Source organism: Hyperolius riggenbachi, chromosome 4 (assembly GCF_040937935.1).
Source record: "Hyperolius riggenbachi isolate aHypRig1 chromosome 4, aHypRig1.pri, whole genome shotgun sequence".
NCBI lineage: Eukaryota > Metazoa > Chordata > Amphibia > Anura > Hyperoliidae > Hyperolius > Hyperolius riggenbachi.
The window spans coordinates 334647303-334663541 of record NC_090649.1 but is presented as its reverse complement, the minus strand read 5'-3'; the positions used below and the strand labels follow the sequence as shown (position 1 = coordinate 334663541).

Below are 16239 nucleotides of genomic sequence, written 5' to 3'. Positions count from 1 at the left end.
TGCGGGGAAACGCACAAGTGGAAACAGTCCCATCCACTTGTACTGACTGTGCGAATCCGCATGCGGGCAACGCATGCGGATTCGCGATAGTGGAAACGGGCCCTCACGGAGGGTTAGACACAGCACTGCCACAGCCATGCCCCCTCTGTGCTCCAAGTCCTGCTCCACAGCTTAGCTCCACAGCCCAGCTCCGTTCTATATGTTTTCACCGATGCTAACGGCATCTGGTGTGCAACACTGAATAGATCAGAGCTTCTGGTACAGGAATGGGGGGCGGACCTTCAGGCTTGCAGCGTGGGAGAGATGAGAGTGAGCAGATCTTCAGTGGCTCAGCTGCTGGCAAACACACATGCCGTATTGTAGCATTCAGACCATAAGACGCAGGGAGTCTTCCCCCACCCCACCTTTGGGGGAGAAAAAGTTTGTCTTATGGTCTGAAAATATGATATATCAAATTCAGAAGTGCAGCACTACAAGGGTGCTAATACATTACTAGATTTTCAGCATCAATATAAACTGATTCAATCATAATGATTGAATCTAGCAGACATGGATACCACAACACAGCCATCTGATTGATCACTTTGATTGATTTCCAGCCCAAACCAGTCGGGCATGCTATTAAAATCGCAGTTGCAATTGATCGATCAAGTGTGTGACAGTAATGGCGTTCAATTTCCCAACAACCGATGGACCCTCAGTTGGTGTCCCCCCAAGTGTATGTGTCCCCTCTGCCTGTTGTCAGTGTTGAAAGATCTTATAACAAAATATGCACACAAACAGATTCCTAAAGAATTCCTAGATTTCAGCATGAAACCTTTTGGAAGTTATCCTAGCATGGCTGCCTACTCCTGTCATCGTGCCCTCCCCCCCCCCCCCCCCATTCTAGTGAGTGTTGAAAGCTCACCTGTCACGCCACAGTGAATTCTCACCTCCTCCTTTGCCTGGGGTCTTTTTCAATTGTTACTACCTGTGTCAGTACCTCATAACACAGGGGCCTGTAGTGACATCACGGCGTCATGTAGTACAGGTGCTTGCAGTGACAATTGAAAAAGACACTGGAGGAGGCCAGGATTTGTGCCAGCTGACAGGTGAGCTTTCAACACTCACTACAGGGGGGGGGGCAGGCCTACACTGCACCCCAGGACAATTTCCAATAGTTATCATGCTGAAATCTGTCTGCAGTATGTGCACAGGTTCGATCAGAGAGGGATCTATCTTATAGTCTATCTGGTGGCAGATCAACACGTTTATGGCCACCTTAACTCTCACTATAATGATAAAGAGAACATAGCTTTGAAAGACTGCTAAAAACAGGCTTTCCTGCCCCTGCATAGATTTTGTGTCTTGGCTTGGGCTTAAATGAACTTCCAGAAGGTATTCCAACTAATTGTATTGTGTCAATAGTAAGTAATTCCTTCTAGTTGGAAGTCATGCATTTCTTTGTTATTGTATTGATACATCTGTGGGTTCAGATATCGCTCTGTCTTAAATACTATGAGATAGATCGTCGAAATAGATAGATGACTAAAGAGTCAAAAAAATTGTGAAAAGGTATAAAAGACAAAGATATTCCTACACAGAGCCATCTCCAATGAATACATATGAAATTCTCTTTAAAAGCCCAATAGCAGGAGTTATTTCATTAAAACAATCCCCCCCCCCCCCAAACACCCTCATACTGGGCTGGCCCACAAGGGTCCTCAATGTAGAGGGTCATATGTGTCCATCACCAAACAGACTACATACATTTTCAAGGCAACAGTGCTATCCTGGGGCTGCCCCTCCTAAGCCCCCTGCAGTGAAACCCTAAACCCATTCTGTTTATGTTCAGCTGGATTCCCATTGTGTTCTGGATGGCTCTCTCTCCTTCTCTCCATGCCCCTTCTTGTCTCCCTCCCTCTGTCCCTCCTTCTACCCGCAAAGAGAGAAAGATGCCGAGCAAGTAGTGTTGGGCCGAACCTCCGATTTTCGGTTCGCGAATCGGGTTTGCGAACTTTCGCGAAAGGTTCGGTTCGCGTTAAAGTTCGCGAACCGCAATAGACTTCAATGGGGATGCGAACTTTGAAAAAAAAAAATAATTATGCTGGCCACAAAAGTGATGGAAAAGATGTTTCAAGGGGTCTAACACCTGGAGGGGGGGATGGCGGAGTGGGATACATGCCAAAAGTCCCCGGGAAAAATCTGGATTTGACGCAAAGCAGCGTTTTAAGGGCAGAAATCACATTGAATGCTAAATGACAGGCCTAAAGTGCTTTCAAACATCTTGCATGTGTATACATCAATCAGGTAGTGTAATTAAGGTACTGCTTCACACTGACACACCAAACTCATCGTGTAACGCACCGCAAACAGCTGTTTGTGTAGTGACGGCCGTGCTTTACTGGTGCGCACCATGGCGAGAGTGCAGGTTTTGGTGGCTTTACAGCCCATATGGTCACCTGGCTGATGTAGCTGAATGACAGAACAGTGACTGTCCAGCTGATCAAATTTGGTCTGACCACAATGAGGCAACGACCTTATTATCGTGGGTGTGCCCCCCGAGACACTCATCTAGGCGCCGGTCATTGCTCCATTGTGATACGCAAGCCCCTTCACCACGGCAAGGTAATGATCACGAAGGGAAATGGGCGCATGTACATGCCTTTTCTTTTGTTGTTGCAGCTGCCCGCAGTGCAGCCAGAAAAATTAGGCAGTCATGTACACGCACCCGAAAAATTATTACAGCGGCCGCTGCTAGCAGCGGCCTAAAAAATTCAGCAATCCGCCTGGAGTCCCGGACCCTGTTGGTGGTGGCGGAGAAGGTAGTCAAGCGGCCTGCAGGCAGACATGCTGTGTGGAGGGACTGGGAGCGACTTAGTCTTCTTGGGGCAGGCCAGGCAGCCAGTCACACGGCGTGCAGGCAGAGATGCTGTATGTGCGGGGACTGACTTAGTCTTGGGGCGGGCAGCAGCCCTCCGGGATCCATGCCTCATTCATTTTGATAAAGGTGAGGTACTTAACACTTTTGTGACTTAGGCGACTTCTCTTCTCTGTGACAATGCCTCCAGCTGCGCTGAAGGTCCTTTCTGAGAGGACGCTTGCGGCAGGGCAGGAGAGAAGTTGGATGGCAAATTGGGACAGCTCTGGCCACAGGTCAAGCCTGCGCACCCAGTAGTTCAAGGGTTCCTCATCGCTGTTCACAGCAGTGTCTACATCCACACTTAAGGCCAGGTAGTCGGCTACCTGCCGTTCCAGGCGTTGGTGGAGGGTGGATCCGGAAGGGCTACGGCGAGGCGTTGGACTAAAGAACGTCCGCATGTCCGACATCACCATGAGATCGCTGGAGCGTCCTGTCTTTGACTGCGTGGACACGGGAGGAGGATTAGTGGCAGTGGTACCTAGCTGGCGTTGTGCCGTCACATCACCCTTAAAGGCATTGTAAAGCATAGTTGACAGCTGGTTCTGCATGTGCTGCATCCTTTCCACCTTCCGGTGAGTTGGTAACAGGTCCGCTACTTTGTGCCTGTACCGAGGGTCTAGTAGTGTGGCCACCCAGTACAGCTCATTCCCCTTGAGGTTTTTTATACGGGGGTCCCTCAACAGGCAGGACAGCATAAAAGACGACATCTGCACAAAGTCGGATCCAGTACCCTCCATCTCCTCTTGCTCTTCCTCAGTGACGTCAGGTAAGTCAACCTCCTCCCCCCAGCCGCGAACAATACCACGGGAAGGTTGAGCAGCACAAGCCCCTTGCGATGCCTGCTGAGGTTGTTCTCCTGCCGCTGTCCCCTCCTCCTCCTCTTCCCCCAAAGAAACACCTTGCTCATCATCCTCTGAGTCTGATTCGTCTTCTGCACACGACTTCTCTTCTTCCTCCTCCTCCCCCCTCTGTGCTGCCGCAGGTGTTGAGGAAACAGCTGGGTCTGATGAAAATTGGTCCCATGCCTGTTCCTGCCGTAACGGTTCCTGGTCACGCTCATTCACAGCTTCATCCGCCACTCTACGCACAGCACGCTCCAAGAAGTAAGCGTAGGGAATTAAGTCGCTGATGGTGCCCTCACTGCGGCTCACCAGGTTGGTCACCTCCTCAAACGGCCGCATGAGCCTGCATGCATTCTCCATCAGTGTCCAGTTGTCGGGCCAGAACATCCCCATCTTCCCAGACTGTTTCATTCTACTGTAGTTGTAGAGGTAGTGGGTCACGGCTTTCTTCTGTTCTAGCAGGCGGGAGAACATGAGCAGGGTCGAGTTCCAGCGAGTCGGGCTATCGCAAATGAGGCGTCTCACCGGCATGTTGTTTTTGCGCTGAATTTCCGCAAAGCGTGCCATGGCTGTGTAAGACCGCCTCAAATGCCCACAGAACTTCCTGGCCTGCTTCAGGACATTCGCTAAGCCAGGGTACTTTGCCACAAATCTTTGAACCACTAGATTCATGACATGTGCCATGCAGGGTATGTGTGTCAGCTTCCCCATATGCAAAGCGGCAAGCAGATTGCTGCCGTTGTCGCACACCACGTTGCCTATCTCCAGGTGGTGCGGGGTCAGCCACTCATCCACCTGTTTCTTAAGAGCAGCCAGGAGAGCTGCTCCAGTGTGACTCTCCGCTTTGAGACAAGCCATGTCTAAGATGGCATGACACCGTCGTACCTGGCATGCAGCATAGGCCCTGCGGAGCTGGGGCTGTGTAGCTGGAGAGGAGAACTGCCACTCAGCCAAGGAGGAGGAGGACAGCGAAGAGCATGTAGCAGGAGGAGAGGAGGTGGCAGGAGGCCTGCCTGCAAGCCGTGGAGGTGTCACAATTTGGTCCGCTGCGCCCTGCTTGCCATCGTTCACCACCAGGTTCACCCAATGGGCTGTGTAGGTAATGTAGCGGCCCTGCCCGTGCTTGGCAGACCAGGCATCCGTGGTCAGGTGTACCCTTGACCCAACGCTCTTCGCAAGAGATGACACCACTTGCCTCTCAACTTCACGGTGCAGTTGGGGTATGGCCTTTCTCGAAAAATAAGTGCGGCCTGGCATCTTCCACTGCGGTGTTCCGATGGCCACAAATTTACGGAAGGCCTCAGAGTCCACCAGCCGGTATGGTAACAGCTGCCGAGCTAACAGTTCCGCCACGCCAGCTGTCAGACGCCGGGCAAGGGGGTGACTGGCCGAAATTGGCTTCTTCTGCTCAAACATTTCCTTCACGGACACCTGACTGCTGCTGTGGGCAGAGGAGCAGGAACCGCTCAAGGGCAGAGGCGGAGTGGAGGAGGGTGCCTGTGAAGGTGGAAGGGAGAAAGCGGCAGAAGCAGATAATGCACCTGATGGAGGAGGAAGAGGAGAAGGAGGGTGGCTTTGCTTTTGTGTGCTGCTGCTTTTGCTCAGGTGGCCATCCCATTGCTGTTTGTGCCTTTTCTCCAGGTGCCTTCGTAAGGCACTTGTCCCTACGTGAGTGTTGGCCTTTCCACGGCTCAATTTTTGTTGGCAGAGCGAACAGATGGCTTTGGTCCGATCTGAGGCACACACATTAAAACATTTCCACACCGCTGAGCCACCCTGGGATGTGGGCACTATGGGGACCTCAGCAGCTGATGCTGAAGGGCAAGTTGGCTGGCTGTACATAGGTGGCAATACATGGTGCCGGACACTGCCACCAGCTGTTTCTGACGAAGAGCTGCCCCAGCTTCTTTCAGCAACTTCTCTCCTCCTCCTACTCTCTGACTCCCCCTCTGAACTGTCCCCCTCTTCATCTCCTCTATTGGGTACATACAGAGGATCCCTATCATCGTCATCATCGTAATCATCCTGCCCAGCTTCGCTTGCCTCAGACAAATCCAAACATGCACCAACATCAGTAGGTCCTTCATCCTCCTTACACGTTACATCCATAATGTTGCCGCGTAACTCAGACATATGAGCTGGTGAAAATTCATCTGGCTGTAACAACAATGGCTGTGCATCAGTGATTTCACCACTAAATAATTCTTGCGAAGTGTCAAATGCAGCGGAAGTGGTGCTAGTAGTAGCACTGGTGGCTGAGCAAGATGAGGTGTTCTGTGTCGCTAAATACTCAACCACGTCCTGACAATCTTGGGAGGTGATGGGACGTGCCTTCTTCCGAGCACTGTACTGTGGGCCAGGTCCACACGAAATTACATTTACACGACCTCGCGCAGACCTGCCGGGTGGCCTTCCTCTGGCTCTGCCACTACCTCTTCCTCTACCTGTTTTGTCCATATCGGGTATGCACGGAGTGGTATATCACACTGCGTGCACTCACGTAGGTAGGTGGGTTCACTTAACTGCACAGGTATGCGCACTGATGCGGTGGGTTCACTGAACAGAACAGGTATACAGTGGCGGGTTCACAGAACAGGTATGCAGTGGCGGGTCCACTGAACAGAACAGGTATGCAGTGGCGGTTCACTAAACAGAACAGGTATGCAGTGGCGGGTCAATTGAACAGAACAGGTATGCAGTGGCGGGTTCACTTAACTGCACAGGTATGCGCACTGATGCGGTGGGTTCACTGAACAGAACAGGTATGCAGTGGCGGGTTCACTAAACAGAACAGGTATGCAGTGGCGGGTCCACTGAACAGAACAGGTATGCAGTGGCGGGTTCACTTAACTGCACAGGTATGCGCACTGATGCGGTGGGTCCACTGAACAGAACAGGTATGCAGTGGCGGGTTCACTAAACAGAACAGGTATACAGTGGCGGTTCACTAAACAGAACAGGTATGCAGTGGCGGGTCCACTGAACAGAACAGGTATGCAGTGGCGGGTTCACTAAACAGAACAGGTATACAGTGGCGGTTCACTAAACAGAACAGGTATGCAGTGGCGGGTCCACTGAACAGAACAGGTATGCAGTGGCGGGTTCACTTAACTGCACAGGTATGCGCACTGATGCGGTGGGTTCACTGAACAGAACAGGTATGCAGTGGCGGGTTCACTAAACAGAACAGGTATACAGTGGCGGTTCACTAAACAGAACAGGTATGCAGTGGCGGTTCACTGAACAGAACAGGTATGCAGTGGCGGGTTCACTTAACTGCACAGGTATGCGCACTGATGCGGTGGGTTCACTGAACAGAACAGGTATGCAGTGGCGGGTCCACTGAACAGAACAGGTATGCAGTGGCGGGTTCACTAAACAGAACAGGTATACAGTGGCGGTTCACTGAACAGAACAGGTATGCAGTGGCGGGTTCACTTAACTGCACAGGTATGCACACTGATGCGGTGGGTTCACTGAACAGAACAGGTATGCAGTGGCAGGTTCACTAAACAGAACAGGTATACAGTGGCGGTTCACTAAACAGAACAGGTATGCAGTGGCGGGTCCACTGAACAGAACAGGTATGCAGTGGTGGGTTCACAGCACAGGTATGCAGTGGTGGGTTCACAGCACAGGTATGCAGTGGTGGGTTCACAGCACAGGTATGCAGTGGTGGGTTCAATGAACAGGTATACAGTGGCGGGTCCACTGAACAGAACAGGTATGCAGTGGTGGGTTCACAGCACAGGTATGCAGTGGTGGGTTCACAGCACAGGTATGCAGTGGTGGGTTCACAGAACAGGTATGCAGCCAGACAGGAACAAGCTAAGCCTAACTAATCTTTCCCTGAGAGACAGTCTGCAGCAGCTCGCCCTACTCTGACTAATGCAGGCACACGAGTGGCCGTAATGGCCGCCGCTGCCTGCCTTATATAAGGGGGGGGTGGGGCTCCAGGGGCTAGTGTAGCCTAATTGGCTACACTGGGCCTGCTGACTGTGATGTATAGGGTCAAAGTTGACCCTCCATGTGCATTATGGGGCGAACCGAACTTCCGCAAAGGTTCGCCTGCGGGACGCGAACGCGAACCACTGAAGTTCGCATGGAACTGTTCGCAGGCGAACCGTTCGGCCCAACTCTACGAGCAAGCACCATTTAATGAACATTCAAATTGTGTGATAAAAGAAAAGATTTTTAGATAATTTAAGTAAAATGTATAGAGTTATATAGAGACAGGATATTTCTTGAGGTGTTAGCTTGTGCAAAATTAAGCTTTTTCATGCTATATTATCTTCTTAAATGTTCCGTATATAGCAAACCCATAAAAGCAGATGTCTTGTTTATCCATGGTCTGTTGGGAGCAGCATTCAAAACATGGCGTCAGCAAGACCGAGATAAACCAGTGGATGAAGGCACAGCACAGGAAGATGACTACACAGAATGTTGGCCAAAGGTGAAATCACCATTTTCTTCTTCCTTTTCCACCTAAATATTGTCATATTTTTTGCATATTAAAGTGTGCATACATCTAGCTTTGCAACTCATAGCAAATTTAATTCATAGAAAAAAGGTGGTGTGGTGACGGCTTTACATCTTTGCATGTTTTCTTTGTATTTGCTTGGGTTTACTCTGAGAATGTTGGCTTCTCCCATTACCCAAAAAGCTATGGGTAGGATTGTTTGAGCACACAAGTGAGACGATAATCCTAACTTATACCCAAGCTGTGTCACCCCATATTTTTACTGGTTGATGGGTTGCCTTGTTTAACCTATCAAACCACATGGTTTAACGTTTTACGATATATTATTATCTATTTATACTCTATGGTGAGAAAAATATGGAGGCCAGACATAACATCATTGGTAAACAAACCGTGTAAATTACATTGGTGGGGGGTTGTATAATCAAGAATTTGAAGATACCCTTATGATTTACATTGAAGGACAGACGATTTATAAGAAGATGGATCTGGCATGTTATGACTTTTATTTTTACCACAATCCTATAGGGCAAAGGTTAGACGTTGCTTATCCCAGAAACAGTGGCAAACAGCACGCCTCCTATAAATGAATCACATTGTTCGTCCACCTTCAGTGCTGCTTGTTCCTGTATCCCGGCAGGTCAGCATCTCTGGAGGATGACCTTGCTGCCGGGCAACAGGGGAATTCCTTGCAGGCAGTGCTGAGACTGTGATACTAAGGAAGCCTGGCGTCCCACGTCTTCCTACTGGATTAAATTGGTGGACCTTTTCCCGGTTTTCTGTCCTCCAGTGTTTGAGGGAAGCAAGTCAGAAGGTGCATAGGTCAATTCCTTTCTCCTTACCTGAAGCAATTCTGGAGAGTGTCAGACGCAGGCTCTGGTTCTGGCTAGTCCAGCAGAGTAGCACAGCTTGGAGGCACCAGGGGCACAAATGTGTGTGTGTGGTCATATGCTGGTGGCTGATGGAGGTAGATAATGTAATCCAGCTGGGCAATGTAGTTGACAAGCCCGCTTTTCCGCTAGACAATTAAAACTTTTTTCCCTGCGGGTATGCCGGAAAGAGTTATTATAGGAGCTCTGTGTGCTGCACTTCATCCTTTCCCCCACCCACTTCCAGCCAGATGATTGCTGGGTGAGCTTACAAGGCTGACTGCATGCTGGATTTTCTTGGATGTTATTGCTCAAGCTGCTGTGGGAAAGCAGCATTGCAGCTGGTGAAATGTGGATCCAGGGGAGAGTGAGCGCAATCCAGCTCCCCCTAAGGTGAGATGCGATGTTGATCTCTTAAGGGGTTATTGCTAGTACTTATTTATATGTTAATTATGTGAGCATTGATTGTTTTATTTTTAGACCAATCTAGAGATCCTTCAGAATAGTGCAGTTCCATAAATTGCCCTGTCTGTGGCGTTAAGCTAGTGACCTCTTATGTCATCTGCATAGACAACAGGGCTGGGGGAAAGGTGGGTCTGTTCCTCTCCCTATCCTGCACTTTCCATGTCCTCATGCCGCCCCCTCCTTACACTTTACCTCCTTTGAGACCCATGTTATCCGCCTCTACCATCCTCTTTCGGTAGTCATCATAGTCCTTTACCGCCCCCAACCACCTCCACTACACAATTCCTGGGCAACCTGGCCTCTGGGCTCCCACACATCCTCTCTTCTGACCTCCCCACCATCATCCTTGGGGACTTCAACATTCCCATGGACAATCCCTACTCCCCCGCTGCCTCTCAACTACTCTCCCTCACTAGTTCCCTTGGCCTCTCCCAACACACCAATTCCCCCATCCGCCAAGCTGGACACGCCCTTCACCTCATTCTCTTAAAATCCGCTACCCTCCCCAACCTGGACATCACACCCTTCCCCCTCTCCAACCATCACCTTCTCACTTTCACCATCTCCCCATCCTGCTCCTCCCATCCTCCATCACCCTTGGGTCGATGGCTAAGAGATCTAGATAACCTAGACCCAACTGCACTAGCCAACGCCCTACAATCCCTCGCATCCAGCCTCCCCAACATTACCTGACCAAACCACGCTGTTGCCCAATACAACCAGGCCCTTTCAGAAGCCCTAGACATTGCTGAACCCCCCATCTTCTGCCCCAGCTGTCACATCAACCCCCAACTCTGGCACAACACACATACCACATACTCGCAACCTCCAAAAACACTAGCCTATGAACGCAAATAGAGGAAATCCCGCGTCAACTCTGACTTCTTGGAGTACAAGGCCAACCTGCAGCTGTTCTATTCTGCGTTAACTGATGCCAAACAAAATTACTTTTCTGCCATGATCGGATCCCAAGCCTCCAACCCTTGGCGCCTTTTCGCCACCTTCAATTCCCTCCTTAACCCACCCACTCCTCTCCCCACCTCTGCCCTCTCAGCCACTGATCTGTCCACCCACTTTACCGATAAAATAGCCAGCATCCGACTTGAAATATCCTGCCTCCACTCCACCACTTCTTTCTCCCCCCCGCATACCTCTCCCCCACCCCACTCACCACTCGCCACCTTCACTCCTGTCACAGAGGATGAAATCAGCCACCTCCTAGCTTCTTCTCCTACCACCTCCAGCCCACTAGACCCTGTGCCATCCAACTGTCTCCGTCCACACTTCCCTGTCCTGGCTCCAGTCCTCACCTCTCTGTTTAACCTCTCTCTCTCCATGGGCACCTTCCCCTCTGACTTCAAACAGGGGACTATACTTCCCCTACTAAAAAAAACCTCATTAGACCCCTCACTCCCATCCAGCTACTGCCCTCTCTCCCTCCTCCCTTTTGCACCTTAACTCCTGGAGCGTCTAGTCCACCAACACATAATCCATTACCTTGGGTCCAACTCCCTGTTTGACCACCTACAATCAAGACTTCGGCCGAGACTACCCTCACCAAGGTCGTCAATGACCTCACGCTCGCCAAGGCCGAAGAAAAATACACCATCTTTCTCCTCCTTGACCTCTCATCAACATTTGACACAGTTGATCGTTCCCTGCTTTTCCAATCCCTGCAATCTGCAGGTATCCAAGACCTTGCCCTAGCATGGTTCTCCTCCTACCTCTCAAATCGTTCCTTTAAGACCCCCTTCAATGGTTCCTCCTCAACTTCCACCGCCCCTTTAGTTGGAGTCCCCCAGTTGGGCTCTGTTCTTGGCCCCCTGCTGTTCTCAATTTACACTACCTCCATCAGAAAACGTATCTACTCTCTCCGCTTCAACTATCACCTATATGCAGATGACACCCAGATTTACCTCCATACTATAGACCTCTCCACCACCACCATGGAGAAGGTATCCTCCTGCCTCTCAGCTATCTCATCCTGGATGTATGCCAGATTCCAAAATGAAACCTGAATAAGACTGAACTCTTAATCTTCTGACCCCCCACGGACATATGTCACTGTAAATGGCACAATCTTCCACCCAACCACACAAGCCCACTGCCTGGGTGTCACCCTGGACTCAGCACTCTCCTTCACCCCCCACATCCAAACCATTGCTAAGGCCTGCATTTTCCATTTACGCAACATCTCCAAGGTCCGGCCTTTCTTGACCCCAGACACTGCCAAACTCCTTGTCCATGCCCTCATCATCTCCCACCTGGACTACTGCAACATCCTCCTGTCAGGCCTTCCTCAAAACTACATTGCCCCCTTACAATCCATCATGAACACAGCAGCCAGACTAATCTACTCCTCCCACCGCTCTGTCTCCACGTTTCCCCTATGCAAATCCCTTAACTGGCTTCCATTTCGCTTCAGAATCAGCTTCAAGATCCCATGTTTAGCCTATAAATCTATACACAAGTCCTGCCTGACCTACACCCCTGACCTGGTCAGCAGATACACACCTGGCCGCCCACTTCGCTCCTCCAACAACCTCCCCACGCATCTCACACTCCCATGCACGACTACAGGACTTCACTAGAGCTGCTCCCATCCTGTGGAACTCTCTCCCACTGCCCATCAGGCTTGACCCCTCCTTCAATACCTTCAAAAAAGCACTCAGAACTTACTTCTTCAAGGATGGCTACCCCACCTCGACACTGCCCTAACTCTCTCTTTCAAAAACCTCTTGATGCACCACCTCTCCTTTCATGTCACCACCCCTCCCCCTAGATTGTAAGCCTTTGGCAGGACCCTCTCCCCTTGTGTATCATACTTGATTGTACACCCTACCTAGAATATGTGAACTTGTATTATTAGCACTACCACTCCAGTGTATGATCTGGCATTGTATTACTACCTGTATTGTGTTGTGTATCTTATTGCTTATTACCTGTTGTAACGATTGTGGAATTCTCTACGTGATCAGCGCACAAGACGTGCACTGACACTGCGGAAATCCTCCACAAGCCTATAATTTGAGGGAACCCAGCAAAAGGTGCAATGCACCTGTAGAGGGAAATTCCTGTCGACAGGTGGAGCTGTGGAGTGCAGAGGAACAGCTCCTCTGCCCTGCCACAGACGCCAGACAGGAATTGTACGAAGGGAAGAAATGCAGGGCAAGATAGCCCTGAAAGAGAGAGATCAAAGTGACAGAGGATATGTGTGTCCACCAATCTAGTCGCCACCCTGCGACAATGAACACACAACCATGAAGATAAAGTGAGAAGGCAATCGCCAGAGATGGCGATTGCTAACAGCGACACAAGACCGAAAAAGCACAGATGAGGAATGTATGTATGTCCACCAATCTAGCCGCCAACCTGCGACGGTGGACACACAACAGAAGAAACCAAGTGAGAACGCAATCGCAAGAGAAGCGATTGCGGAAGAGAATGAGCACAGGGACAGAATGTATGTATGTGCCCCAATCTAGTCGCCAACCCGCGACGGTGCACATACAACAGCAGATATGAAGTAGGAACGCAATCGCGGGAGAAGCGATTGCCAGAGATGACACAAGGCTACAGCAAGGCAGAGCACGAGAGTAGCAAAGGCACAGCAAATCGTACAATGAGAAGATAAGGAAAATAACAAACGCTAACTAAACGCGAACACCGCACTCATTCGCAACAGTGCACGCGTTTATGCGCGGTCTCCGCGTGTTAAGCACAACAGAGACGAGCACGCCTAACTAACCACCGACAGACAAACATAAAACAGAGGACGCGAGCGCTTGCTTAACGGTTACCTCACTGAGCCTCCAGCAAGCGTTCGTAGCAGACAATACAGATACACGAAAACAGGAATAAGTGAGAGATACGATCCACTGCTCTGTCCGCCAGAGCAAGTGCGATCCAAGTATAGAAACGGAGCGAGCTGGATCCACTGCTCTTTCCGCCAGAGCAAGTGCGATCCAAGTACAGCAAGAGAGATGGAGATCAGACGGATCCACAGCACTAGCGCAAGGCGAGTACGATCCAGGCAAGACAGATCAGATGAGATAAATGAGATAGCTGGTAGCAACCGCTGCTCCAGCTATACTCCAAGAACAAAGATCAGAACGATTTCCTGTCGACCACCGCTGGGACAGGACAATCGCAACAGACAAACAAAACAGATAAGCAATCCTAACTGCACTAGGGAACCTGCCTAGTGCAGTCCCAGGAATTACTCTAGGCTAATCTTCAAACAATGAGCAAGGCTGACACTCCAGGAGTGTTTCACAGGACTAACCCTTATGACCAGCCCAGGTCTGTGATATCACATGGTATTTATAGTACAAACCTCCAGAGGATGTGGCTAGGCAATTTGCATGACAAACGTATGCAAATTCTTCAGCAGCAAGCTGCAAAACTGACAAAAGGTCTCTCTTCCAGAGACCTGCAGAATGCAGACCTGAACAGTGGTCAAAAATCTGCCTGCCTGCGCAGGCAGCCGAGCGGATCCTCACAGTACCCCCCCCCCCCCCTCTAGGGTCGGATTCCAGACGAGCCTCTAACCTGATATTTGCAAAATACTCTAACTGAAGACTCATGAAGGTCAGGACAGCCCGACAAGGCCCAATTCCAGAGTCAGCCCACCCGAAACCGACCTCATCGGAAGGAGAAGCCACCGAAACATGCCCATCAGTACCACAAGTCTCAGTGTAACACCCATCAGGACTGTGAATGCCAGAGAAGAAGCCATCGACACCCACCGAGCCATGCCCACCACCTTCCAAGGACCGTCCAAAAATACCAAACCTGCCACAATACCCATTCGAAGTGTCCCTTTCCACAAAGCACCCACTGCTGATCTCATCCAAGGTACCAGGAAATATTTCTCCCAGGATCTCCCATAACACTTTGAAGCTCCGCAGAGATCCCAGGAGGGCAGAACGATCACCAGGCTCACACGGAGAACTATCAAGAACCCCTATGGAACCAATGACAATTCCGGATTCAGAATTACCAGGACAAGCATCAAGACCAGGGCCTTCAGGGACCACCTCTGGGCATGCAGGCAGGCAGGCAACATCAGAACAGGTTTCCACCGAGGAAGCATCTGAGCAGGCTGGCAACCGAGACACACTTGGGCTTTCTGGGTCACAGAACACATCGGGGTACACTAGCCCAAGGGGAACCTCAGGACACGTCGAGGAACTGCCAACCTCAGAGTCCGTTACGACAAGACCAAAACCAGAACCGGGCAGAGAATCATCACGAGCAGTGGTCTCAAGCACTGGACCTTCAAAAGAAGGCTTGGACTCAAACCTAGAAATCTCTGTGACAATCATATCATCATTGACTACATATGAGTGAAGCTCCACCAGAGCTGCAAAGGTAGTCAGCACAACAGCAATGCCTACTGAAGTGGGCAACACCTCAGAAGGACTTGGGGGGCAGGAGACATCTCCTACAAGTTCTGCACCCTTTGGGAGGAACTCGGAGGTCTCCAGGACATCAGACAAGACCTCAGGAACATCATTTTCCAAGTTTTCTAAGAAGGATTCTGAACTATCCATGTTACAGGGCAAAACTGGAACTTTATTTTGTGGGCAGGGCAGATGTCCCAGGGAAGGTTCCACCATAAACTGAGACTGAATTTCATCATCATGAGCGTAATATACAGGAATATTTACTGGAACACACACTGACTCCCCAACTTTAATCTCACTGCACCCAGAATTCTGCGTAGCAGTCAAACTAGCTTGCAACTCCAAAACTGCAGAAAAACAGGTGAGTATAGTAGCAATACCTAGACGAGCCTCTAGGGACACTGCAGGAGACTCTAAACAAGGCCATATTAACTCATCCAGAGTACAGGGTGCAGAATCAGCATTTTCCTCAGAACAAGAAAGGGACTCACAAATGTCAGTGCGAGTGGAGATCATGTTTTCATTCATGGTACAGGGCAGAGTCAGAGAAAGCTTCTCTGGGCAAAGCAAAGAAGCTTCAGCATCAGATTCGCAAAACCGAAGCGCTGTCTTACTCTTAGATTCGGCTAACCATGTCAAATCCGAGGAGTCAGAACGCAAAACTTGCGAATCAAAAATCGCTTTAGGTTGTGAAACTGACGCTTCCATAGCGCAAACCTCTGCGATCTGCGGGGCAGACTGTAAGGCGTTCAGGACAGGAACACTGGAGCAACTGTCACCAGGCAACGGGACCTTACAGGTGTGAACAGGGTGAGAAAAAGACGCATTTGCAGTAGATATAGCGACAACATCAGGAAAAACTTTATTAGACATATTAATTTTACTTTTGATGCTGCATAATTTAGGAATTTTCCCCATAGCAGGATCACAGATGGAAGATCTTAAAGATTTGTCTCTAAATGACAAGGGGTCCCACACATCCTTGAGAAAACTGGCACATCCATGCCGATCACAATCTGCAGGAACATCCGAGAAACAGGCATCAGATCGCACAGATTCAAACTGCACGCAGTCAGGAGAGAATCCTCCAGGATTCGCACAGGAATCAACCACAGTGGCACACCCACTCATTTCAGATCACACAATGTCAAGACTCACATGCTTTACCCCAGAAAGGCAGGAACAATCATCCGACAACAATGTCTCTTTTTTGGAATCAATTGATTGGTGTGTGTGCAACTCATCCAAAATCGTCTGCCATACATAAATCACC

At 50.0% G+C, this 16239-nt stretch overlaps 1 protein-coding gene across 2 annotated transcripts in view; it reads left to right on the top strand.

The window, feature by feature from the left end:
* Positions 1-16239, top strand: part of SERAC1 (serine active site containing 1) — a 197657-nt gene that overhangs the window by 137267 nt on the left and 44151 nt on the right. For both annotated transcript variants that reach the window (XM_068231859.1, XM_068231858.1), the window contains exon 12: positions 8059-8197. In XM_068231859.1, the coding sequence (XP_068087960.1) occupies positions 8059-8197 (139 nt within the window). The remainder of the gene's footprint in view (positions 1-8058; positions 8198-16239) is intronic.